Raw genomic sequence first — 27,269 nt, 5'->3', positions numbered from 1 at the left:
ATTGCAAATACAATTTTAGGTACAATAAAATGGTAAATATTAAAGATACAATACGAATAGGATTAAAATTATTAAAATTATCATTACTAGATATTAAATATTATTCATTTGCATGCTTATATATTATTATATTATGAGAATGTTGACTAGAATTTATTATAAAGCAAGATTAGTACAAAATAAATTTGTCATTCATTCATTTGTCTTTACTTGTTAATCTAACACATCTTTACTAGTACTAGCTGATACCCGCAACTACGTCCGCGTGGATTTAGGTTTTTGAAAATCCCGTGGGAACTCTTTAAGTTTCCGGGACAAAATGTAGCCTATGTTCAGGTCTTTGTTTATACCCATGCAAAATATCACGTCAATCCGTTGCGACGTGATTGAAGGAGAAACCAATAAACCAACAACCAAACACACTTTCACATTTATAATAGGGGTAGTGATTATAAAATGCGAAAGTGTGTTTGTTTGTTTGTCCTTGCTTCGCGTCCTTACTAAGCATCCAATCGACTTGAGTTTTGGCTTAGAGACAGTTGAAAGGTCAGAGAGTAACATAGGCTACTTTTTATCCCGGAGAATCAAAGAATTCTCGCGGGATTTTTAATAACGTAAATCCACGCGGATAAGTCCCGCAAATTGCTATTGCGCTGGATGCCATTTTTTTTATTTTTTTATTCAGATACAAGTTAGCCCTTGACTGCAATCTCACCTGGTGGTAAGTGATGATGCAGTCTAAGATGATAGCGGGCTAACCTGGAAGGGGTATGGCAGTTTTTATTAAACCCATACCCCTTTGGTTTCTACACGGCATCGTACCGGAACGCTAAATCGCTTGGCGGCACGGCTTTGCCGGTAGGGTGGTAACTAGCCACGGCCAAAGCATCCCACCAGACCAGACCAGAAATTTAGAAATTATAAAATTCCAAACCCCTGCCAGGAATCGAACCCGGGACCTCCCACTATTAAGAAAACCATGCCTCATTAAAATCGAAATGACGCTATTTTGACGTAAGTCGAATTAAAAATATACCATCAGCTCAAAACTTCAGTCTAGCACGACTTTTATTTGCGGGACTTATACATGTCTGTTACCTATAATGTCTGTAGAATCGAATAGAATAGAATAGAATAGAATGTTTTTTTATTCATGTAAACTTTTTAAAAGTGCTTATGAATAGTCAGGTAGTTTTAATTTACCACTGGTTCGGAATGCCGTTCCTACCGAGAAGAACCAGCAAGAAACTCGGCGGTTGCTCTTTTTAATTTTTCAATTTCCAATGTTATTATACCGTACTATACAAGCCATTGCAGCCCCGTGCATTGCTGGAGCGAGTCAAATCCAAGCTTTTTTATCGTTTACATAGTCTGCGACTGTATAATATGCTTTTTTTAGGAGCATACTTTTAACACATTTTTTAAACTTGTGTAAAGGCAAGTCTAAAATTGGTTGTGGAATTTTATTATAAAATATGTAGATATGAATGGAGCTTTACTACAATAAGACTCACCCGTGTACGACCTCTTTGATCTGCGCCGCAAACAGCTGCGGCTGCGGGGGTGTGGACTGTGCTAAAGCATCCGCGTGCCTCTCCAGTGCAGTGCGCAAGGACGCTGCAGCCGCCGCGCCGCCCCTTTCCGCTGCCGCTCTCGCCGCCGCTTCTGTGTTAGCTGTGACTGAAAAAAAAACAATAAATAGAGCCAAACCACAAACATGACAGGCTTTATAGTCTCGAATAGTACCTTGCGGAACGACTCGCGTTGTTTTCTACTTCGAACAGAAAGTCGCTACGGCCATACTGACGCATATATACATATTTGCATATTTTTATTTAAAACATTTTCAAATGAAAATGGAAGTGTAAAAATATAAAAACTGGTACGCCTACACTAAACAGGACAGACACGAATTTAAACAAACAACATTGGACAAACAAACACTACTCTTCAAGTTCCTCATCAAACTCCATATATAAATACAATTTTTTACTTAATAATAATGCGTTAATTTAATGCGCTCCGCCCACACTTTTGTAGGTTCAATAATCGGTTATCATACATTTTTCGACCGACTTTATGTAGGACGTTTAGTTGGTTAGTAGACGATAAGTTGTACGTTTCATTTTTTGCCGACATAAATCGGCCATCTGTTGTCGGACGTGGGCCGAGCGCCTAACTCACTCACTCTTTGGTCCCGTTTGGAAGGCATGGTTGGTCAATCGAAATATCTGTACATGCGTTTTCTCTATATCGACACCACACTCTCAAACGCTTCTTAGATAATTTCGCAACAAATATTGACACGGCTATATTCAGACGCTCCGTTAATTAAAAAAATCTTTTACTCTTTAGTCCCACTATAGAAGTCGTGATTGATCTTTTTGACCTGCGCGTGCACACATTACCGGCACGACGTTCTCGAATAATGCTTCACAGTTTCTCGCGCCATTTCCAACAACAACTTTGCTACGGGCATACTGTGATGCTCAAATAAAATTCTTATTTTTCTTTCACTCACATTCCTTGGTCCCGTTCTGGAAGGCGACGGGAAGGCTTAGTAGATCTGTCGGAAAATCTGCTCATGCGCCTTTTAGATTACTGGCATGACGCTCTCGAACAATGCCTCTCGTATACTTACTACCGAAAGAGATCGCTACGGCCATACTGAGATGACCCATTACAAATACAAATTTTACTCACATTCCTTTGTACCGTTTTGAAATGCGTGGTTGATCTGTCTGAATATCTGCGCGTGCGCCTTTTCCATTACCGGAACGACGCTCTCGAACAATGCTTCTCGGAAAGAGTCTCGCACCATTCCCGATAATGATGTCGCTATGGCCGTGCTGAGGCGCTCCATTATTGTCTGTGAATAGGTAAGTTTACAAGTCAAATAGGTGGATCTATCCAGTTTGAACACGGGAGAGAAAGTTTACTGAAAAAAGCTGATCCTGCCTTTAATTTGTACTTTTGCCGATTCATCTAATTTTGAGACTTTTCTAGCATAAAATGCTAAATTGAGGTTAATGCGTAGATTTACATTTCTACAAAACAAATGTTCAAAATAAGTATTTATGTATTTTTTCTGTAGAATACGTGTCTTGTTCATAGCACTGTACATGAAAGAAAGGTTTTGCTTCTTTTTACATTTTAAACAATGCAAGAACGAACTAGCAAATTAGCTGAGGTGAGGCGTTTACAGTACCCTGTAGGAAATAATGCACATGGAACTTTAGAAAGAGATAACGCTTTGGTAGAGGGCTGTCTCTGTCGATATAACATAATGTACTGTACCCATTGATATAAATGACAAGATATGATAGATAAGATTCTTAAAACCTGCAGCATTAATGCTGAGCTGGGGCCATTTCATCTTGTGCCAAGTGGGTGCAAGAACTAATTTTAGATTAAATTAATTATTAAGTACTTCTTATTATCTACTAACTACTAACTACTGACCATTAATTTTAAGTTTGTTTGTACCTTAGGCATAAGATGAATAAACTAGTTTTCTTTCTTTCTTTCTTTATATGGTCAAGCGAACAAAATTTTTCACGGTTTAGGAACCAAATAAATCAGCGCCACCTCTTAGATACTAATGAACGATCCGTTTGAAATCCAGACGTCACTGAGGTTGCATTGGTGCTAAAGCACCACTGTGTCGGTGCCATTTTGTTTGTTCAATAACCCTGTCCATACGAAGTAATATATAAGTCAACTAGCTTATGCTCGCGACTTCGTCCGCGTGGACTACAAATTTTCAAATCCCTATTTCACCCCCTTAGGAGTTGAATTTTCAAAAATCCTTTCTTGGCGGATGCCTACGTCATAATAGCTATCTGCATGCCAAATTTCAGCCCGATCCGTCCAGTAGTTTGAGCTGTGCGTTGATAGATCAGTCAGTCAGTCAGTCAGTCAGTCAGTCAGTCACCTTTTCCTTTTATATATATAGATATATGACTGTACCTTGCTATTGGCCAGCTTGTCGATGTTATCCCGCAGCAGCCTGTCGGTGGCGGACAGCTTGGCGGCCAGCTCGTGCTGCAAGGCATGCGCGAGCGGTTCCAACGCCCTCGCGGCGCCGGCCCCGGCCGCCGTGGCCGCCGCAGCGCTGGCGGACTCGCCCACTCGCGCTATGCGCTCCCATCTGACACAAACAAATAAAAAAAATTATAGTTTCACCACAATCCATACTTCAGTACCCTTATTATAAATGCGAAAGCGTGTTTGTTTATTGGTTTGTTGATTTGTCCTTCAATCACGTCGCAGCGGAGCAACGTATTGACGTGATTTTTGCATAGGTATAGTCAAAGACCTGGAGAGTGACATAGGCTACTTTTTATCCCGGGAAATCAAAGAGTTCCCACGGGATTTTTAAAAACCTAAATCCACGCGTACGAAGTCGCGGGCATCAGCTAGTCTATATATATAAAAGGAAAAGCTGACTGACTGACTGACTGACTGACTGACTGACTGACTAACTGACTGACTGACTGACTGACTGACTGACTGACTGATCTATCAACGCACAGCTCAAACTACTGGACGGATCGGGCTGAAATTTGGCATGCAGATAGCTATTATGACGTAGGCATCCGCTAAGAAAGGATTTTTGAAAATTCAACCCCTAAGGGGGTGAAATAGGGGTTTGAAATTTGTGTAGTCCACGCGGACGAAGTCGCGAGCATAAGCTAGTAATATTATAAATGCGAAAGTGTGTCGGCCTGTCTGCTAGCTTTTCACGGCCTAACAGTTTAACTGATTTTAAATGAAATTTGGTACCGAGTTAGCTTACATCCGGGGCTACTTTTTATCCTGGAAAATCAAAGAGTTCCCACGGGATTTTTAAAACATGAATCCACGCGGACAAAGTCCCGGGCATCCAGTATTTTACCGTTTAAACTATCATGAGTGATTTCCATTATACATATCGCACGGATATCATGCTACAAGGCTCATTAATTTTTTGGTACGTTTATTTAGACATTCGTCTTTACCTCTAGTTTCCTAGATATAACGGATAATAATCTAACACCTTGTATATCAAAGCAAGAGAAAGGCAAAGAATAGACGCGTTTGAAATGTGGTGCTGGAGGCGGATGCTACGGATTCCGTGGACTGCCAAGCGCACAAACGTGTCTATCCTTTCGCAACTCGAGATCACTGCTCGACTCTCCTCCATATGTTACCAACGATTACTCTCATATTTCGGCCACATCATACGGCGGGGGGACGACAGCTTAGAAAAGCTCATAGTGACGGGCAACACTGAGGGCAAAAGACCGAGAGGCCGCTCACCAACTAGGTGGTCCGACCAGCTAAAGGAGTCCAGCAGGTGTGGATTTCATCACATTGTAAAAATGGCCACCGACAGAAGCCGATGGAAACAGATAAGCCATTCGAGGGCAGTTTGCCAGGACCACGATCTTCAGCAATGAAGGAACGACCGGAGAGAGAGAGATATCAACAAAATGCTTACCCGGCGTTTAAAGCAGTGTCGATGGTGGCAGCGGTCTGCTGCAGCGACTCCTCCAACATAGCCCTCGGCGCTTGCGTCTCGCTGCGCAGCGACATGATCGTGCGGGACTGCGCCGACATCATCTCTGCAACACAATGCATCATCATGTTAATGCTCCAGAACTTCATGACCAACTGTGCCGCATACGTGTCCCTGAATCCAACAGTAATCTTCGTCCACGAAAAAATAAACTTTTCGTGGTCCCACATCATCGCACTGTTGCTAGATCTATGTCACCTATACCCCGTTCATTAGCATCATTCAACGCGCTTTTGGACAATAATGCTCAATGGGACCCATTTAATGATGGCTCTATAATACTGGTTCGGGAGTTACTGAAGTACGCTGAGAGCATTGCATGAATATGTCATTCAATGTTCTCAGCGTACATATTCAAAATTCTTTGATCTTTTATCGTTTTGTATTTTATGTCTTTTTTCTTGTACCTTTATTTGTATTTAAATTTATTATTAATCATCTAGTTAGTGTAAGTGGCACTGCCGTTCTAATTAGATATAAAATAAATAAAATAAAATAATAATAATAATCATCATCATCAACCAATAGACGTCCACTGCTAGACATAAGTCTCTTGTAGGGACTTCCACACGCCACGGTCTTGCGTCGCCTGGATCCAGCGGCTCCCTGCGACTCGTCTGATGTCGTCCGTCCACCTAGTGGGGGGTCTTCCAACGCTGCGTCTTCCGGTGCGAGGTCGCCATTCCAGCACCTTGGGACCCCAAGTCTATCGGTTGTAGGAACTATGTGCCCTGCCCATTGCCACTTCATTCGCAACCCGTTGAGCTATGTCGGTTACTCTAGTTCTCCTACGGATCTCCTCATTTCTGATTTGATCACATGGAGAAACTCCAAGCATAGCTCTCTCCATCGCCCGCTGAGTGACTCTGAGCTTTCTTATGAGGCCCATAGTTAGCGACCATGTCTCGGATCCATATGTAATCACTAGCAACACGCACTGTTCGAAGACTTTGATCTTCAAGCACTGAGAAATTTTGGACAAGAAGACATCTCGAAGCTTCCTGAACGCTGCCCAACCGATTTGGACTCGGCGGTTGACCTCTTTCTCGAAATTGGACCTACCCAACTGGATACAACACAATGCAGTAGGAACATTATCCTATTAGCTATTAACCGCGACTTCGTCAGATCCAACGGAAACTGTCTTTCGGAAATCCGTCATGCAAACCTTGCCCTGACAGTGTAAACACAACATTTAACCAATTTGGTGCAGTCGTTCGAATTTTGTGTATTCTCCTCTATGACGTATCGCTCCATCACGCTTACGTCGCTCACACGCCGCGCACTTGGCGGGCGCTCGCGGGCGACGAGCGGTAAAAGCAGCGCACTCAGCGATTTCGTGCTTGACCACCAACAAAACTAATCTTAATAGTGAGACACAAACTGACGCAGCGCCATCTATGTTTGATCTTATGAAGTACAAAACACTACCAAAGAGTTACATACCAGTCAGATTATCCAACTTCTCTTCAAGCGACTGTAAGCGATTCTTCGTGTCCTCTTCAAGCGACTGTAAGCGATTTTTTGTGTCCTCATCTATGCAGTATCGCTCAATTACGCTTACGTCGCTCACGGGCGGCGCGCTTGGGGCGACGAGAGGTAAAAGCGGCGCGCTGAGCGATGTCGTGCTTGACTTTTCGCTTGACGCTTTGCGCTGGTTCGCTTCTGTGATCTGAGCGATCGAGATTTGTGGCCAGGACGTATCGCTGTCTGAAAGAGATGGAGTTATGAGAACTTGATAAAATGAAAAAGGATGAAACTAAAGCTAAAGAGAAGGGTGGAATGTATGTGTAAGATCAGATGAAATACTATACACACTACTATACTATACACGGTGAAATTTTAGTGGTTGTCTTCCCGCGGTAGAACGGTTTGCCCTCAGTAGTACTTTAGAAATTTTGAGTTAAACTTAAAAATATAAATGTTTTTGTTTTGAAATAATTAAAAAAAAAATCGACAACTCGAAAGTGTGAGAAACAATAGTAACACCCTAGACGTAACGTGAATAGTAGGTAGGTACATCCACTCGAACCGCGCTGCCAATAAAGTGAAAAAATTTAGAGCATAATAAGCTCTCGCGCGTTGTGATACGGCATAAACTAGCCTGCACGCACGCGGCACTACTATTGGTTCGAGGTCTCATACGATTTTTGTTTTTCTCGATTGTAAATTTGACATTTTTGACTCTAATAATTTTTTATATTTCTAAATCGATTGTAATACCACGACCAAATCATTTCGCTTCGGGAAAACAACCATTAAAATTTCAGCGTGTATAATAAATGCCTTTTGCATTGTCTGTCTGCCTGTATGTCTGTCATCCGACATTGGTACCACGGCCTCCAATGCCGCTTCTGTTTCTTGGCTGGAGTTCTGTTTAGTGGCCTCCTTGTCTTCTTCCTGGCGGCGACAACAAAGTATACTAACTTGCATGCGTGAGTTTGGCGGGCGGCGGCGGTTTGTCGGGAGACGTGAACAGATCCGCGCTGAACAGCTGTCCGGTGAGCACCAAGTCATCAGCGACCGGCACCACGGCCTCCGGTGCCGCTTCCGTTTCTTGGCTGGAGTTCTGTTTGGTGGCCTCCTCGTCTTCTTCCTGGTGGCGATAACAAAGTGATTCATCATCAACGTAATTATCCAGCGAGTCAACTACATGGGATGTTCCTACGAGAGACCTATGTTCAGCTGGACATAGGTCTCTTGTAGGAACTTGCGCCGCCGCCATCGAGCGGCTCCCGCAGACTTGTTTGAGAATCTAAATCTAATCTAAATCAGCACGTCTGGGCAAAGGCCTCCCTCCGATCCTTCCACCATTTACTATTTCGTGCCTGTTCAGGCCACGTAACTGTAAAGTTATTTAATTCATCACGATTCTGGGGTGTCCAAAAAGAAAGTTTTTTTTGTTAGAGGTTACATCTCGAAATTTCCCGAACGCTGCCCAACCGAGTTGGATTCGGCGGCTGACCTCTTTCTCAGAATTGGACCTACCTATCATACCTATCATAGAAACATCATTACCATCATCATCATGATCAACCCATAGCCGGCTCACTACAGAGAACGGGTCTCCTCTCAGAGTGAGAAGGGTTTTGGGCATAGTCTACCACGCTGGCCATGTGCGGATTGGTAGACTTCACACACCTTTGAGAACATTATAGAGAATTCTCAGGCATGCAGGTTTCCTCACGATGTTTTCCTTCACCGTTAAAGCAAGTGATATTTAATTAATTGAAACGCACATAACTCCAAAAAGTTAGAGGTGCGTGCCCGGGATCGAAGCCCTGACCTCCGATTAGAAGGCGGACATCATAACCCCTAGGCTATCACAGCACAATGTAACGTTTAATACATAGCAATAAACTAATAGTACAACACTTGCTGCAAGACCAAGACCAAGACTGGGAGCGCAATACCAAGACCAAGACCAGGTGTATTGGCGCAAGACCAAGACCAAGACTGGCTAAGTCTTGTCTTGTTCTTGCATTTAGGCAACACTACTCCGATTAGAAGGCGGACGTCATAACCACTAGGTTATCATAGAAGCAGTCTCACCATATCAGTGAAGAAGGGTTGGTCGTTATGTGCCATGATCTCTTGCACCTCCCGACTGGGGCTGGAGCCACCCGAAGCTTTGTTCACCTCGCCCAGAGGGATTTCCTCAGTCACACCTGAAACAGTAACACTTAGGGCCAACGCACACCTAGAGAGTGGAGTCAAAATGAACTAGAGCAAAGAAACTCTCGGTTTGATCCTGAATCGACATCTGCCAAATATTAGGCTAGGGGTTGACGTGAAAAATTAAGTAAAAAATGTGATTTTTTTTATAGGTTTATATTACTACTAGCTTATGCTCGTGACTTCGTCCGCGTGGACTACACAAATTTAAACCCGTATTTCACCCCCTCAGGGGTTAAATTTTCAAAAATCCTTTCTTAGCGGATGCCTAATAGCTATCTGCATGCCAAATTTCAGCCCGATCCGTCCAGTAGATTGAGCTGTGCGTTGATAGATCAGTCAGTCAGTTAGTCAATCCTTTTATAGATTGAGTTGGTTTGGTTATACAATGTTACTTCTTACCTATTCTATCTATTCTTCTATCTATTAAAAATATGCTCCTGAAAAAAGCATATTACACAATTGAAGATTATCTAAATGATAAAAGAGCGTGGATTTGACTGCAGCTCGTTCCAGCAACGCACAAGACTGCAAATACTATTTTATACATGGCATAATTTTGTACCTATATCAAATATTTGAAAAGAGCAACCGCCGAGTTTCTTGCTGGTTCTTCTCGGTAGGAAAGGCATTCCGAACCAGTGGTAGATGCATCCGACTATTCGTAAGCACTTGTAAAAGTTTATACGAATAAAAAAGATTTTCATTTTCATTTTCATTTTCATTTACCTCCAGAGAGAATGGACTTGTTGGAGATGTCCGGCGTAGCGGACAGTGGCGGGTCGTCGTCTTCGCGCTTGCCCGGAGAACTGGAATAATGATAACTCTGTTATCAGAGAATATAGTAAGTACTAGATGATGCCCGCACTTCGAATGTGTGGATTTGATAATATTTTTTTTTAAATTATTTACTTATTAAAATAATAAATACATAATAAGTTTTTAAAAATCCCTTGGGAACTCTTGTCCTTTTGCCGGGATGTAAGCGATCTCTGTACCAAATTTTATCAAAATTGGTTAAACGGATACGCAGTGAAAAGCTCGAAAAACACTCGCAAAACTCGGGGCTAAACCCCCGCCTACGACGCGGCATTGAACCCGCAGCACCTATCTACGCAACGTTTGTTGACCTCTAGCGGCAGTCAGATGTTTTATTTGCAACACATTGCGAACTCCGGAGGATTGGTTGGGCACTCAAAATGGTTAACACCCACTGAGTTTTTGTCTTTGTCATTTATATGGGACTCGCTTATGCTCGCGACTTCGTCCGCGTTGACTTAAACAAATTTCAAACCCCTATTTCACCCCCTTAGGAGTGGAATTTTCAAAAATCCTTTCTTAGCGGATGCCTACGTCATAATAGTTATCTGTATGCCATTTCAGTCCGATCCGTTCAGTAGTTTGAGCTGTGCGCTGATAGATCAATCAGTCAGTCAGTCACCTTTTCCTTTTATATATTTAGCTTAGTAACAGTGAGAGCCCGAGAGCCCTAAACTAACTTCTCTCCGTAAATAGAGTATAGATTCAGCACCTGAAAGCATCGGGGGTCATGAGGTTGAGCGGCGGCGGCAGCGACGACGGCGACTCCGGCCGCGGACCCATCAAACTGCCGGGCTGAGTCTGCAAGTTACAATGAACTGGTCAACTGCGCGTCAGTAGGCCTCCGTAGACATGCTAGTTGCTAACAACTTTGGCGGTCATTTTTTCAAAGTCAAAGGATTTATTGAAAATCTATACTAATATTATAAAAAGGTAATGTCGTTAAATTTGTTTGTAGGGGGTAAACTCTGGAACTACTGAACCGATTTTGAAAATTCTTTCACCAATAGAAAGCTATTCCTGAGTGACATAGGCTATATTATATACACGCGGGCGAAGCCGCGGGGATCAGCTATAGGTAATAAATTACTCTTTTCGATTGTCAGTTGTTGGATTTGTAAGATATAATGGTGATTACGCAAACTTAAAAATAAACCTACGAGGGTTCCAAACGCGCCCAGGTCTGAGAAGAGCCCACAACAAACTCAGCCGGGTATTCTTTTTGTTATCACCACTTAACAAAATCATAAACTAAACTTATTAGAACTATCACAAAGCCGTTAAGCAAGTCATTCCCAAGCTTGCTTATCATTTTTTTCTTAAACGCATCGATATAAACGACAAGATATGGTCAAGCGAACACAATTTTTCACGGTTCTGAAACCAAATAAATCAGCGCCACCTCTTAGATACTATAAATGAACGACCCGTTTGAAATCCAGACGTCACAGGTTGCATTGGCGCTAAATAAACATTTTAGGACCAATGAGTCGGTGCTATTTTGCTTGTTCAATGGCCCTGTCCTTACGAAGTAATATCAAAGTCAATGCTTAAACGATAATTTTTTTTTAAAGTACCTACTTTTTTTTGTTTTTTTTTTTAAAGAATATTAGCCATATTAAATGACTAATATTCCCCTTTCCTCTCCAATTAAGCGTCAGGCTTGTGCTAGAAGTAGGTACGACAATAGTGCTCCACTCCTATACCGGTTGAGCTATTGAGGCTCTAAAAACTTCTGACCTGCGTCCTCATCAACAGGTTCTTGAGCTGCTGCGTCTGCTGCTGTATGATGGAGGACGGCAGCGCGCCGGCTGGCTCGTCCGCGTCACCGTCCTCCAGCGTCAACTCTAGATCTGATCAGTACAGGAATGCAATTTATTTTTACTAGCTTATGCTGGCGACTTCGTACGCGTGGACTACACAAATATCAAACCGCTATTTCAACCCCTTAGGGGTTGAATTTTCAAAAATCCTTTCTTAGCGGATGCCTACGTCATAATAGCTATCTGCATGCCAAATTTCAGCCCGATCCGTGCAGTAGTTTGAGCTGAGCGTTGATAGATCAGTCAGTAAATATATAAAAGGAAAAGGTCACCTTAAAATTCTTCAAGTTATTTAAAACAAACAAACACAGAACAAAACATAAATGTCCATCGTGATATGCTTACATAAACTAAAGCTCAGAACGCGTCATGTTTTTTTTTAAATAAAAATGGCGGACAAACGAAGCAGGCGCATCAACTGATGTTAAGTGATAACCGCCGCCCATGAACAATTGTAGTACCAGAGGACCCACTAAGGCGTTGCCGGCCTTTCAAGAATTTGTAAGGCGCTACTCCGAACGCATCAGAAATTCATTAGATGTGTCACAGATAACTTAAAAAACATTGCGAGCGTATTGAACCTAACTTTCGGCAAGTGTGTTGCTACACTAAGGATTGTACGTGCACTAGAGATGGGCGTTATCAGCTATTTCTGGCAACGGTTATCCAACCGTTATTTAGTTTCAATACCGATATTGCCGCAGCAGTTGCCGGTATCAAAGCTGTGTTTCAACTAATTTAATATGCGCAACGCGCAACGGTTTCCTTTGTAGTAACTAGGCTAGCTGCCGTATCGATACTGTCTGTATAGCTATTACGCGCATATTTCACTAAAGTAAAACCAATTTTACTTTCATGAATATCGTGAAGTAATCACAACCTTAAGTTCATAGCAGCAAAGTTTAATTATAATGATCATTGACCTATTTTATAGGTCAAACTATAGTGGACACCTGCACGGATAGTTTGCTACAGTCCAGTTAAACAACAACATTTCACGAAGATTGATAAACCAAAGACGACCTTATCTCTATTACTTAACTGTAATAAGCATGATAGATCAAACTGTAATGGACAAGTACTTGTACAGTTAAGCCTTAGCGGAATAGAGATAAGGTCGACTTTGTTTATCAATCTTCGTGAAATGTTCTTAGTTGCCGATAGTCAAAATTCGCTCTTTCTCAGCTTTGAGTGTGGGAAAGAAAGAGAAGGCATAAATATTTTGCGTTTTTAAGTTACCAAAAAACCAAATAACGCATTCTCAGTTGCCAGTTGGTAGCGTTGCATCATCGTCAGGTGGTTCGTCATAGATAACTGATAACCGTTGCTAGCTACAACAATACCGATACGGTACGCTATAGGCACGGCAACTGTTTTCAGTTACGTTATGCTATAGCGGACACATATCTAATGTGCACATACCGTTCAGAGGCAGCATGCAGTCGGCGGGCGCGGGCGGCTCGTACTCCAGCAGCGCTAGTTGTAAGGTCCTGGGGTGCACTATATACAGCTTCATGTGAACTCGCGTTCTGCAGCGCATCGGCCCATTGACCTCCTGGTACCAAACAAATTATTGAATTAATGTATGGTGCCTGGCTAACAACTTGGACCTAAAGGTTCGTACGCACCTGAGCGGCGCGGCGCGGCGCTTCAGCGAGCTGCACGTCGCGGCACAGAGCGTCAAAATATCATTTCTATCATTTTGTATGGCGCATATCGCACTAGAGCGGCGCTGCACAGCGCTTCACCGCGCGTTGCCGCGCGGCACGGCGGGAGAGAATATTTTGAAGCGCAGCGAAGCGACGCGCAGTGCAGTGACGCTAGTGCGACATACCCAGCGGCGCGGCACGGCGCTTCGCGCTCGTACGCGAACGGGTATAAAAGTGACGCGAGGTGCCGCGTACTGAAGTTGTAGTGCGGTAGGCACCGTCGAGCGGCCTGAGGTGACGCGTTCTGCAGTCGGACTGAAGCGCCGCGCCGCGCCGCTCAGGTGCGTACGAACCTTAAAGCAGCGTAATGGGAGAAAGCTGGCGAATTCGGAAAGCGAAAGTCGACGTATCAACCAATCACGTGCACTCGCGTCGACTGATCAACTTTACGACGACGACGACGACTAACGACGTTAGCCCAACTAGTTTCGAACCCACGCGTCGCGATTGCACCTGAGCAGTCGCGATTGTGACAGTCGCGCTGGAGGGGGGGGGGAGAGAACTGACTCCCTGAAAAAGGACCCCGGATGGGTTAGAAACGCTATAAAAAAATTTTACAAAAAAAATAAAAACCGACTTCGATACACAAACACTAAAAATTGAAAAATAATTTAATTTATTACCGAATATATTATGTATACAAGAGTTAATATAGATCCATAATAAAACTTTTTGGTGCCGGTGCCAATTAGCTTTAGCTGCGCGAATCGTCTAGACTTCATATTTTTATGAGACTCCACAATGGCACCTCATTGGCACCGACCCCAAAAAATATTATTATGGAACTATATTAACTCTTGTATACATAATATATTCGGTAATAAATTAAATTATTTTTCAATTTTTAGTGTTTGTGTATCGAAGTCGGTTTTTATTTTTTTTGTAAAAAATTTTTATTTCACAATTTTTAGTGGTCCCATGGAATTATGCTATGACTGGTTAAAAATCTACTGTTTACTAAGCTATTACACTGATCGCGAGCAATTCACTCTTATCCGTTGAGGAGTTCCAGTATCTATCTTCGAAGATGTTCATCAGATCTTCACCAAATTTAAATGGGACCAACTTTGAAGTATACCCTTTCAAACAAAAAAAGAATTTTCAAAATCGGTCCAGGCGTCTTCGAGTAATCGGGGAACATACATGACGAATTGAGAACCTCCTCCTTTTTTTGAAGTCGGTTAAAAACTTACATTCAGTAGCTTGTCGAAGTCTGATGGCGAGTCCGCCGCGTCGCCGCCCGAGCCGTTGGTATGGAATGGGTCGTTACAGCGAGACTCGCACTTTGCCTGTTGCTCCTCTACATACACAGATAATTCAACCTCAAGAGTACGCATATACAAGGTTTTGAAAGAAGAAAGAAAGAAAATGCATGTATTGTAATATGTACGAATTGACAGTTTAAACGTAGCATGTTCATATTAGCTGTAACATAAAAATGCAACTCCTCAATATATCGAAGTAGGTTGCCTGCACATCGGATTGAAAGAGAGGTGATGCAAAATTATGTCTGTTAAGTAGTTAAGCAATACGATTAAGACAATAGTATGTAAGATTTCTTTATTGGTATTGTTAGCCCATAAGTTTTGTAGATCATAAGCCGGCTCTGAGTAAATATCTTTCACGGTTACCGCATTTTATTATTACCTACGGTCTCAACATACTTCATTATTTCTTCTTACTGTTAGAGCGAGATAGCTAAATACATTTAAGCTCTTATTAGAAGGTGAGAAAATGATTATGTTTTGTCCTTATCACTGTGGCCACTTTTTTTTGTTGGCCAAAATGTATTTGTACGTGAGATTTTGGCAAACAACGCGAAGTGAGGTTATGTTGACAAGTATTGTAAATAAATGATTGATTCGTTTTGTTGTTTTGTTGTTTTTGAAGTTATTGTGCAATGGTGGGTTGCAGTATCATCATCATCATCAGCCTGTGGACGTCCACTGTTGGACATAGGCCTTCCCTAAAGAGCGCCACCACACCCGGTCCTCAGCCTTCCTCATCCAGCCACTTCCCGCCAGCCTCTTTATATCGTCGGTCCATCGTGCTGGAGGGCGTCCCACACTACGCTTGCTTAAACGCGGTTGCAGTATACTAGGCTACAATAGCCGAAGCGAACGTAAAATAGACGGAATAACATTTCACAAGTCAGTGCCTCTGCTTGAGCGAGAGGGACTGAGGGGGCCACGCTAGTTGCATATCTGGACATATTATCTGTGATTTATTTGTTGTTGGTGTCACAGATAAAACCAAAGTACAAATGTAACATTTTCATCTGTGACACCACCCCAAATGGGTGTACAGTTCAGCGTAATGTCTTACATCATATGCGTTAACACGCACTCTGGCGTGCGTTAACACGCATAAGATGCAGGACGCTAATTTTCAGCTGTGACCCGGAATTTTGCATGAAAACAAAATCGTAAAAGGTTTTTTATTTTATTTTATTCAGGTACAAGTTGCCCTTGACTGCAATCTCACCTGGTTGTAAGTGATGATGCCATCTAAGATGGAAGCGGGCTAACCTAGAAGGGGTATGGCAGTTAGTATTAAACCTATACCCCTTTAGTTTCTACACGGCATCGTACCGGAACGCTAAATCGCTTGGCGGCACGGCTTTGCCGGTGTGGTGGTGACACGAAGTCGTGGGTACCATCTAGTAATAATATGTGATGTAGATATTTTCCATGACAAACTAACCAAATTTAAAAAAAAAAATATTTATGATCAAATTGGAGACCATTAATCGTGGATATTTTGTTAGTTATATTTTGTTAAGTATATCTATATTTTTCTTTAAATTTAAACTCCTGTACATATTTAACTAATTTATATTTTACCTACCTACTGTTAATCTGTCAAGTTACTCTGTACGTTATTAAGTCTGTCTGTTATTAAGTTAATCTATACTCTTAATCTGTTAAGTTAGTGCATGTTAGTTTACAAGTAAAGTTTCACCTGTAATTGACGACCATACTGTTTATTGTATATATTTAAATGTGCGGTCTTTTATGTATGGAAGTTGTCGGTGTTAAATAAATTAAAAAAATATATATATGCGGCCCACAGCCCATTCGCTTAGCTGATTTTGACGAAATTAGGTATACAAAGCTAGCTTGCATCACTGAAAACTTATTAACTTAAAAGTGGTTTTAGTAGTACTGGAATTTTTTGTGCCCTGTTTTTAATGGTTGTAAATGTTGTTACAAATCGTTGGCATATCTAATAAGCTGTGATAGCCTAGTCGTTAGGACGTCCGCCTTCTAATCGGAGGTCGGGGGTTCGATCCCGGGCACGCACCTCTAACTTTTCGGAGTTATGTGCGTTTTAATTAATTAAATATCACTTGCTTTAACGGTGAAGGAAAACATCGTGAGGTAACCTACATGCCTGAGAGTTCTCCATAATGTTCTCAAAGGTGTGTGAAGTCTACCAATCCGCACATGGCCAGCGTGGTAGACTATGGCCATAACCCTTCTTACTCTGAGAGGAGACCCGCGCTCTGTAGTGAGCCGGTGATGGGTTGGTGCAAAGCTGAGTACTCACCCGCATCCACGATACAAAAGCTGAGCACTTCGAAGCGCAACAGGAACTGGAAAATTCTCTTGCAGTAGGCCAAAGAGTCGTCGCCATCGCGTGCCATTTCCAGCACGTAGAGACACCTGGGAACAAACTCATTGCCGTTCCACTTGGAGCCTCAATAGCTCAACCGGTAAACGAGTGGACTGAAAACCGAAAGGTCGACGGTTCAAACCCCGCCCGTTGCACTATTGTCGTTCCTACTCCTAGCACAAGCCTGACGCTTAGTTGGAGAGGAAAGGGGAATATTAGTCATTTAACATGGCTAATATTCTTATAGTTATCTTAATTAATTAATATAAAAATTGAAAATACTAATTATTAGTTCATGACCACAATTTTTTTTTGTGTGAAAAAATTAAAAAAAAAACTGTAAACCACAAATTCACGGTTTTCAGATTTTTCCCCTAATGTCTGCTATAAAACTTACCTACCTGCCTTTCTTGATTCTATGCCAACGGGAAGTACCCTGTAGATTTCTTGACAGACCGAAAGTCAGACAGACAAAGACAGATAGACAGACAGACAACAAAGTGCCCTATAAGGGTTCCGTTTTTTACTTATATTTTTTATTTTTCATGTACCAAAATTGTAGTTACATCAGTACCCTTATTATAAATGTGAAAGTGTGTTTGTTTGTTGGTTTGTCTTTCAATCACGTCGCAACGGAGCAAAGGGTTGACGTAATTTTTTGCATGAGTATGGTCAAAGACCTTATTTAAGTAATTAAAATATCACTTGCTTTAACGGTGAAGGAAAACATCGTGAGGATGCCTGAGAGTTCTCCATAATGTTCTTAAAGGTGTGTGAAGTCTGCCAATCCGCACTTGGCCAGCGTGCTAGACTATGGCCAAAACCCTTCTCACTCTGAGAGGAGACCCGTACTCTGTAGTGCGCCGGCGATGGATTGATCATGATGATAGTCAAAGACCTGGGAGAGTGACATAGTCTACTTTTTATCCCGGAAAACCTAAGTAAACATAAATCCACGCGGAACAAATTAAGTTACCAATGTTTGGAGGCCCTGTTTTCCGAGACACAGTTTCTACTAGTTCGGAAAACAGGTGCACAGTATTGTTTTAGTAAGAATTTTTTAATAATTAGTTTTAAGGTACCTACGTGTCAATACTAACAAAAATATGATTTTGTATCTGGTAAAAAAAAAAAAAAAAAAAAATGTAACTTAATTTGTTCCGCTATCTCTTATCTTATCTCTAAATAGAGATTTGTTCGTGTTAGTTTAAAGGTTGGGAAAGCTACCTGGCGTTGAAGTTGGACAGCAGCAGGTAGCTGGCGCTGGGGTCGAGCCTGGCGTTCAGCATGACGGGCCCGGCGCCGGGCGCGGGCGCGAAGCTGATGCTCTGCAGGCACGCCCACGACTTGCACGACCAGATCTTTATGGACGAGTTGTTCTCCGCGCCCGTCACCGCGAACTTCCAGAACTGCACGCTGGAACTGAACTTATTGCATCAATAAATAAATCTTACCTACCCACTAGCTTAAGGTGGTTTGATACATCCGGCCGCGAAAATTCAAATTTTAGTTAGTTTTTCGAAAATAGTAGACTAATCATACATCGACAGCTTATGGTAATGAGTTTTGCGGGCATAACATTTATGCGGTGACCGATCAATTGACAAAAAACAAATGACAAAGTTTCATTTCCCAAACAAATTTTGGCAAAATTATGAATCGTTTTATGATCGTTATAAAACTTATGTTTCTACAAATAATTCACTTGATAAAACAAATTACCAGACAAATTGTCATTTCATAAAATATCATTTGACAAACAATTGATTTCTTTAATCGTGTTAATTAGTAAAACAACATATCGCACTTTTTTTTTGATAAAATGAATTGTTTGATGAAATGAACTGTTTGATAAATACTTTAAGAATTCACCAAATCTTTTATATGTCGACCGGGCCGACGGAAGAGACCGCTTACTATAATGGGGGGTCTCTTTCCACCCAGAAAAAAGGAGCCCCGCGAAGCGGGGCTCCGTCGACGGGCCCCGGTCGACGAGAAGAGACCACCACTATGGTGGGGGGTCTCTCTCATCCCCCCCGCTCCCACCATCAAGAGCGAGCGAAGCGAGCTCGGAACCTGGGGCACTCCGACTCGGAACGGTTAGGTTAGAAGGGGATGGCGGGGTCTGTAAGACTCCGCCATCCCCTTCGTGGGTTATTTCTTTTTTTACCACCCAGAAAAAAGGAGCCCCGCGAAGCGGGGCTCCGTCAACGGGCCCCGGTCGACGAGAAGAGACCACCACTATGGTGGGGGCTCTCTTTCCTCCCTCCCGCTCCCACCATCAAGAGCGAGCGAAGCGAGCTCGGGACTTGGGGCACTCCGACTCGGAACGGTTAGGTTAGAAGGGGATGGCGGGGTCTTACAGACCCCGCCATCCCCTTCGTGGGTTATTTCTTTTTTTACCACCCAGAAAAAAGGAGCCCCGCGAAGCGGGGCTCCGTCAACGGGCCCCGGTCGCCGAGAAGAGACCACCACTATGGTGGGGGGTCTCTTTCCTCCCCCCCCCCGCTCCCACCATCAAGAGCGAGCGAAGCGAGCCCCGCACTTTGGGCACTCCGACTCGGAACGGTTAGGTTAGAAGAACCCCTTCATGGGTTATTTCTTTTTTTCGCACCCAGAAAAAAGGAGCCCCATGATATTATTGCTGCGTTGCATAGGGGTTCGCATATGTATGCAAAACAGACTTTTTGTGTGTTTTTTGTTAATTAGTTATTTTATCAAATAATATATTTATCATCTATTTGTAAAATCGCGAATTTGAAAAACAAATTATTTGGTGAAATAATAAATTTTTAGTGAACCCATTTATAATAAATTTTTAGTGAAAATTAGTGAACCCATTTATGCATCTACATGTTTTTCTATAAAAACTTTGGTCAAAAACACTCATTTACTTCATAATTGTTCCTGAAAGATAATTTTCTGAATTTTCCCAGATTTGCACCATTAAAATTAAAACTACTATTTTTGTTTAAAAACACGTGTTGCTTTGTAGTACAATTACCGCAAATAGAGTGAAAGCGCCCTATGGTTGGTGTTGGAAGAGACTTACTCAGTGAGGTTGCTCTTGTGGTTGTCGAGGAAGAACAAGCTGCTGAGCGGCTTGCCGTCGTGCGGCTGCCACTTGTGCAGGCAGCGCGGGCTGCTCTCGTTGTTCATGTACACCTGCGATACGTTACGGACTTCACTTTATGACTCTATAAATTTAGAACTGTCAAACTGTGTCCGTCCTTTTCATATTACATTAGTAAGAAGAGCATGCAAACACTCTAAAATTTGATTGTGCTCAGAATCAGTACCATTGTACTAGAATCATTACCTGCGCGAACATGACGTATCCGTCAGCCGCAGCAGTAGCCAGCGCGGTGCCGTCGGGCGAGAAGGCCGCATCTATCACCGCGCCGTCGTGCGTGCCGGCGTCCCTGCCCGCGCCCGTGCTGAGCGCGTCGCGCGCCGACACCCAGCCGCCGCTGCTGCAGGCTTCTGTGATGGCGCGGATATTCCACATGCGGGCTGCAATCACCACCACATGCACTTAAATAACATTATTTCTAGATTTTCTGTGACATATATAATTTTTTTTTTAAATTTCCATGTAAATCTTATAAATTTATAAAAGGAAAAGGTGACTGACTGATCTATCAACGCACAGCTCAAACTACTGGACGTATCGGGCTGAAATTTGGCATGCAGATAGCTATTATGACGTAGGCATCCGCTAAGAACGGTCGCAGGTTAGACACCATGATGGTGAGTGGTCACCTTGGTTGGCGTGCGTGGTGAGCAGCAGGCGCGCCACGTCTTCATCGGGTGCATCCTCTTCGTCAGGGATGTAGGGGCACCACACCACGCGGTGAGTGTTACCACCGATACCTGTGTCCTCCTGCACTTCAGCTGCTGCCCTCACCCTACAACAACGAGTAAGACTGGGGGCACACGATGCGTTGCGGCGCCGTACCGCAAAGATTTCGCCGTATCAGCGGGCAAACGAGCGGTGCGGCGCCGCAGCGTTGTTATGTCGCAGCGGCGCCGTAGCAGCGTTGGACAGTCTGTTAATAACAACTGAGCGGTGCCGCTCCGACATTCACCCCTCCCCGCCTAGTCTCGGTGGTTGCAAGTCCTTTGCGGCTCCGGAGCGCATCGTGTGACATGTCACAGATATTTCTATGTAAGACGACGCAGCGACACCGCTCCGGCGCCGCGACGCATCGTGTGCCCCCGCTCTTAGAGTGAAGCCACACGATGCGTTGCGTTGGCGATGCGGCGCCTGAGCGGTGCCGCTGCGTATTCATAGGCAGAGATCTATAGAGCACACTTTGACTTTGCTCAGACTCAAGAATGAGTTAAAACGAGACAGATTTATATGAGAGATATAGCTCTGTCTCGTTTTAACTCTGTCTTAAGTCTAAGCTAAGTCAGAGTGCGCTCTATAGATCTCACTCACCCCTATTTGATATCTCCATTTGGGCAGAAAAACATAGGCACTGTACAGTCCCTTGTACATTCTCGCTATTTAAGTTGAAAAGTTATACTAGACTAATAGCCGCCTTCCACTGCGAGCGGAGCGGACGCCGTATGGACTCCGTTGAGCTCGCTTTGATAAATGCCATAGAAATGCACAAAGGAAAAAAGGAAAAGCGGAGTGAAAGAGTTAAAAGAGGAGTGAACGTGGTCGCAGAGTTGAGCGGACTCGGTTCGACTCGCAACACTAATTTTCATACAAGTGCTTCCTATTTAATATCGCGCTAGCTATTTCATTTTCCGCCTAGCTCGCTGCGCTTAGCCCGCTGGCAATGGAAGGCAAAAATCAGTTTTAGGTGAAACTATTTGTTAGTGGCTGTGCTGTGTTAGCCTAGTGGTTAGGACGTCCGCCTTTTAATTGGAGGTTGGTAGGTTCGATCCCGGGCACGCACCTCTAACTTTTCAGAGTTATGTGCGTTTTAATTAATTAAATATCACTTGCTTTAACGGTGAAGGAAAACATCGTGAGGAAACCTGCATGCCAGAGAGTTCTCCATAATGTTCTTAAAGATGTGTGAAGTCTACCAATCCGCACATGGCCAGCGTGGTAGACTATGGCCCAAACCCTTCTCACTCTGAGAGGAGACCCATGCTCTGTAGTGAGACGGTGATGGGTTGATCATGATGATGATGATTTGTTAGTGGAAGGTAAAGGCTTAGCCATTTCCCACTCATTACCCTTTAAATAAATAGTTTAAGGTATAAAAAGTTGCTTGCATCAATAGTCTTACGTGAAAAAAGTGCCATCGCCTTCGAGTTCGTGTATGTAAAAATTGCCCATTTCATCAATTGAGGCAAGCACTACTTGGTTCTCAATGTGAGCAAAAGCGAGGTCTTTCACCTGTTTGAAAAAAAAAATATTAATTAATATAATAACTAAGCGCTATGCTTTGGTTCGTGCCAAGCTAGAAACCAGCGCTTGTATTTGGAATCCATATGAAAGCACTTACACCTTGCTACTTGAAAAGGTTCAAAAAGCCTTTCTAAGGTATTTATATAAAAAATTGCACGGGTATTACCCATTTATGTATCCCACAAAATTTCTCCAAGGGCACTTGGGTTTCCACTCGCTCAAAACCAGAAGAGACTGCGACCAAATTTGTACAATTTGCAAGATTCTTAGGGGTGTGATCGACTGCTCTGAACTACACAACAAGCTCTGCTGCGTTTATGCACCCTCTAATTACAGCTATCTCCGCCACCACTCCAAATTTTTCGTAAGTCCGTTTAGTCGCACGGTACCGCGCTCCAGGTCACCCATACCGCGCACTTTGGCTGCGCTCAACGCGCTGCTGAAGGAGTCCTCTCGCTGTGACATATTTGCTGACAAATGGGCTGACCTCATGGGTCAGATTTTGCACTTTTGTGAAAATTTATAATTTTGCTTTTTAAAATTTATAATTTTAACAATTTTTGTATGTATGTTTATGTTAATTTGTACTCGTAGTTTAATTAGTGTAATTGGCTTTATGGCCGTTCTAATTAAATAATAAATAAATAAATAATAATAATAATAAATAATAAGCTTTTTTATTTCCATCTTTACATTTTACAAAACTTCATCTGGTTACTTATTTTTAGGGTTCCGTACCTCAAAAAGAAAAACGGAATCCTTATTAGGATCACTTTGTTGTCAGTCTGTCTGTCTGTCAAGAAATCTACAGGGTACTTCCCGTTGACCTAGAATCATGAAATTTGGCGGGTAGGTAGGTCTTATAGCAGACATTCAAGGGAAAATCTGAAAACCGTGAATTAGTGATTATATCACGCAAAAAAAATTAAATTGTGGTCATGAACTAATAATTAGTGTTTTCAATTTTCCAAGTAAGATAAGTATATCAAGTGGGGTATCATATGACAGGTCTTCACCTGTGCATTCCAAAACATTTTACAAAACTTCATGTGGTTACTTATTTTTATTTTACAAACTTCGTATTATGGTTACTTATTTGTTAGTTGTTTTAGTAAATAGATTAAAAGTTACTTAGTTAGTGTTAGTTTGTTAGTGTGGGAAAAAGTGGAAAGAAATGGAGGCTGGGTGAACCCAGACTTTGAAATAATAATATTTTAATTAAATAGCTTCCTTCTCACTCTAAGAGGAGACCCGTGCTCTGTAGTGAGCCCGCGATGGGTTGATCATGATGATAATGATGAATTAAATAGCTGTATAATTTGGAAGTAAAATGTCTTTGAGAGTTAGGCTATTTGTGCACTCATCCGTGAAATCACGGATTACAATTATGTATTTTAAATATATATTAGTTACTTTAGAAATAATAGTTATGTGAAATCGTGTAGTTTAATATTTTGTAATCTTGTACCTATTATTAGCGACTAACAATATTATTGTAAAAATGAAACATGTCTGAATAAAGGCTTATTTATTTATATATTTTAAATAAGCTAGCCATAGTCACCTCTCCCTTCATGCCTTTTATGAGTGCCCGTTGCTCCCCTCCTAACTCAGGTTGGTAAACCACTCGCACCATACCATTGGTCTTTGGGGTACCATAGGTGCCAGACTTTGCTGCAACAAAATTTAATCTCTATATATACAAATGAATCGCTGAATGTGTTGCTTTCAAATTCAAAAAAATTCCTGAAAAAGAATGAACTGTTAGGTGGTACGAAGTTCGCCGGGTCAGCTAGTTTTTTTATAAAAAGGAATGTGAATTTATATCCTTACATTTTCTTTAACAGTACATATATTATACTAGATGATGCCCAGGACTTCGTACGCGTGGATTTAGGTTTTCAAAAATCCTGTGGGAACTCTTTGATTTTCCAGGATAAAAATTAGCCTATGTCACTCTCCAGGTCTTTATCTATACCTAACCATAAAAAATAAAAATAAAACAAGTCCTTCTTTTTCTTCTTCATGGTGTTTAAATATTAATTAAATAAGGGGGTATCCATAAATTACGTGAGGTGTTTTTTTCAATTTTCTGTCCCTCCCCCCCCCCCCCTGGTGCATCTCACCAGGGGGGAGGAGGATCGTGAGATTTTATTCAACCCCCTCCCCCAACCCCCAATCTACCGTGAGATTTTTCAAAATGTGGGTTTCTTACGTAAACGCGTTGGATTGTTATTGTAAAAAGAAAAAAAAAATTGCTTCGTGCTTTTATTTACGACTAGTTAAGACTAGTAATCAATATTGCTGAGAGTTATAAGTGTAATAAAAATTTAACAATAGAATATCTTAAGCATGTACGATCTGGATTAAATGGACCAAAATAGTATAATTTATTTTGTTTCACTCAGAAAAAAAATTGCGTGATATTTGCCGAGACCCCCCTCTCTCCAACGTAAGATTAGATGAGATTTGACTCGACCCCCTCCCCCCCTTAAACATCTCACGTAATTTATGGACGCCCCCTAAGTTACAAAAATACCTACATATAAGACTATAAGCCAGAAAGTCTCCACCCATATGAACTGCCAGCAGTTGGGCGGGATAAAACCTGGACTGCCAATTGTAGTCCACCAGAGGCTTCAGCTTCACCTTGGAGCTGCTATGGTTGTGGTTGCCATGGTTCGTGGTTACAACCACGTTGGAAGCATACACTTCTGCACTGCACATTTCACCATCCTCAGAGAATGATCTGGAACAAATAATCATTTACAGTTTAGAGCCTCGATAGCTCAACATTTAAAGAAGCGGACAGAAAACCGAAAGGTCGCCGGTTCAAATCCCACCTGTTGCACTATTGTCGTATCTACTCCTAGCACAATTCAGCATGATAAACTTGGCTAATATTCTTTTTTTATAAAAAAATAAACCGGCCAAGTGCGAGTCAGGCTCTTGGCCGGTTTTTTTTTGTTTTTTTTTTTTTAGACAGACAGACAGACAGACGGACGGACGGATGGACGGACGGACAGACAGACAGACAGACAACAAAGTGATCCTATAAGGGTTCCGTTTTTCCTTTTGAGGTACGGAACCCTAAAAAAAGTAGATGGCAGAAAGTAATGTATATCTGCCATTCAAATGGCATTTCAGCTTTGTAGAGCGTTGTCTTTGTCACTCATACCTATATGACGCTTTGTCAGTCTTAATGACAGATGTTAAGTTCTACAAATCTGCCATCTCCTTCTAGTGGTTGATGTAAATTACTTTCTGCAGCGTACTGTACACTGTACAAGAAAACATAAATCAGTAACCATATTATAAATGCGAAAGTGTGTTTGTTAGTTGGTTTGTCCTTCAATCACGTCACAATGGAGCAACAGATCGACGTGATTTTTTGCATGGATATAGTTAAAGACCTGGAGAGTGACATAGGCTACTTTTTATCCCAGAAAATCAAAAAATTCCCATGGGATTTTTAAAGACCTAAATCCACACGTACAAAGTTGCAGACAATTCCCAGGTAAAAAGGATAACATTATGTTTCATTAAGAGATTTTGTAGAGCTGAATTACCAACATATCATCATGGGTATGGGTTTAAACAAACTGCCATACTCCTTCCATGTTGGTCTGCTTCAATCTTAGACTGCATCATCACATACCATCAGGTGAGATCGTAGTCAAGACCTAACTTGTATCAGAATAAAAAAAACCGGCCAAGTGTGAGTCAGGCTCGCGCAACGGGGGTTCCCATCTACCTCTAGTGAACTTAGAAATATAGTTGGTATGGATATACATCTATTGAAAGAAGTGTAGATAAAGTAAATATAATACTAGTTTGCTTCGCTAATGTTTATTAAAACAAAAATAATAGCTGACAAAGTACTTTCAACACCAATTTAAAGTGTTTGAAGGTTATATCCAATTAACACAATAATTTGTATACTCTAAGACATTATCATCATTAAATATACTTTTGAATTACTTTTTAAAGCAAAAATGTTTGTGTTCTATCAAAATATCGAATGCAAAAATATAAATTGAAAGTTTCTCACATTGTTTGAGTTGTCTCCGATAGTTTCGGAAGCATCGCAGTGGGTTGCATTTTTGAACTAATCATCAATTACACACATTTATCATGAAAAAACACCTTAACACAACAGTTGTAATGTAATTCTTCATAAAATTAGTAAAATTCGGCAAACGCGACGGTAAAGCCGACGGACATTCGACAGAAAATGTGTTCCGTTTCACGAGATTAGTGATTACAAAAATTTCTATACGTTATGCGTTCCGTTACATATGATTTTTATTTTTAATTTTTTTTGTTCAGTTTTTGAAACAATAATCTATTTGAAAAATATTCAAAACACATTGAAGTAAACGAATTATTAAACATTGAAGAATATTTTTATAGTAAAATCATCATGCGCAATTTATATTTAACTCTATGGGTCGTTGTTAATCCATGGGTTGGTGGGACCCATGGACCCCCATGGACCCATCACCTACCCATACAGATTAAGAATCTTGTTAAGAATCAAGGAGATTAGCATTAAAATATTAATACCTTGTTAGAGCAAGCTAGGTGTATAGAAAAGCTCTGAAGAGTGATAGAGACGTACACACAGTTTTTTGTCTTTGTCAAAGTTAGCTTTTTTTGTTGGGCACGTTGTAGTTTGTGCCCAACAAAGTACA

At 41.8% G+C, this 27,269-nt stretch overlaps 2 protein-coding genes across 2 annotated transcripts in view; one reads left to right on the top strand and one right to left on the bottom strand.

Moving 5' to 3' along the window:
* The window catches only part of Zir (dedicator of cytokinesis), a 375,809-nt gene extending 371,623 nt beyond the window's left edge, over positions 1–4,186 (top strand). The window contains exon 42 of the transcript XR_011237051.1: positions 4,177–4,186. The gene's annotated coding sequence lies outside the window, so the exon portion shown is untranslated. The remainder of the gene's footprint in view (positions 1–4,176) is intronic.
* Positions 1–26,796, bottom strand: part of Ge-1 (Enhancer of mRNA-decapping protein 4 homolog Ge-1) — a 30,775-nt gene extending 3,979 nt beyond the window's left edge. Inside the window, exons 1-21 of the mRNA XM_069500522.1 lie at positions 26,627–26,796; positions 25,119–25,324; positions 24,140–24,249; positions 22,454–22,563; positions 20,964–21,109; positions 20,521–20,714; positions 20,254–20,366; positions 18,429–18,623; positions 17,136–17,251; positions 14,780–14,886; positions 13,300–13,432; positions 11,795–11,907; positions 10,767–10,855; positions 9,965–10,044; positions 9,113–9,228; positions 7,988–8,156; positions 7,007–7,270; positions 5,483–5,606; positions 3,970–4,150; positions 2,704–2,869; positions 1,515–1,680 (exon numbers count right to left, since the gene is read on the bottom strand). Of these exons, the coding sequence (XP_069356623.1) occupies positions 1,515–1,680; positions 2,704–2,869; positions 3,970–4,150; positions 5,483–5,606; positions 7,007–7,270; positions 7,988–8,156; positions 9,113–9,228; positions 9,965–10,044; positions 10,767–10,855; positions 11,795–11,907; positions 13,300–13,432; positions 14,780–14,886; positions 17,136–17,251; positions 18,429–18,623; positions 20,254–20,366; positions 20,521–20,714; positions 20,964–21,109; positions 22,454–22,563; positions 24,140–24,249; positions 25,119–25,324; positions 26,627–26,691 (2,963 nt within the window). The 5' untranslated portion in view covers positions 26,692–26,796. The remainder of the gene's footprint in view (positions 1–1,514; positions 1,681–2,703; positions 2,870–3,969; positions 4,151–5,482; positions 5,607–7,006; positions 7,271–7,987; positions 8,157–9,112; positions 9,229–9,964; positions 10,045–10,766; positions 10,856–11,794; positions 11,908–13,299; positions 13,433–14,779; positions 14,887–17,135; positions 17,252–18,428; positions 18,624–20,253; positions 20,367–20,520; positions 20,715–20,963; positions 21,110–22,453; positions 22,564–24,139; positions 24,250–25,118; positions 25,325–26,626) is intronic.
* Positions 26,797–27,269: the final 473 nt, after the last annotated feature.

The sequence above is a fragment of the Maniola hyperantus genome, chromosome 1, assembly GCF_902806685.2.
Source record: "Maniola hyperantus chromosome 1, iAphHyp1.2, whole genome shotgun sequence".
NCBI lineage: Eukaryota > Metazoa > Arthropoda > Insecta > Lepidoptera > Nymphalidae > Maniola > Maniola hyperantus.
The sequence above is the reverse complement of the archived record's forward strand: the minus strand, read 5'-3'. Positions and strand labels throughout refer to the sequence as shown.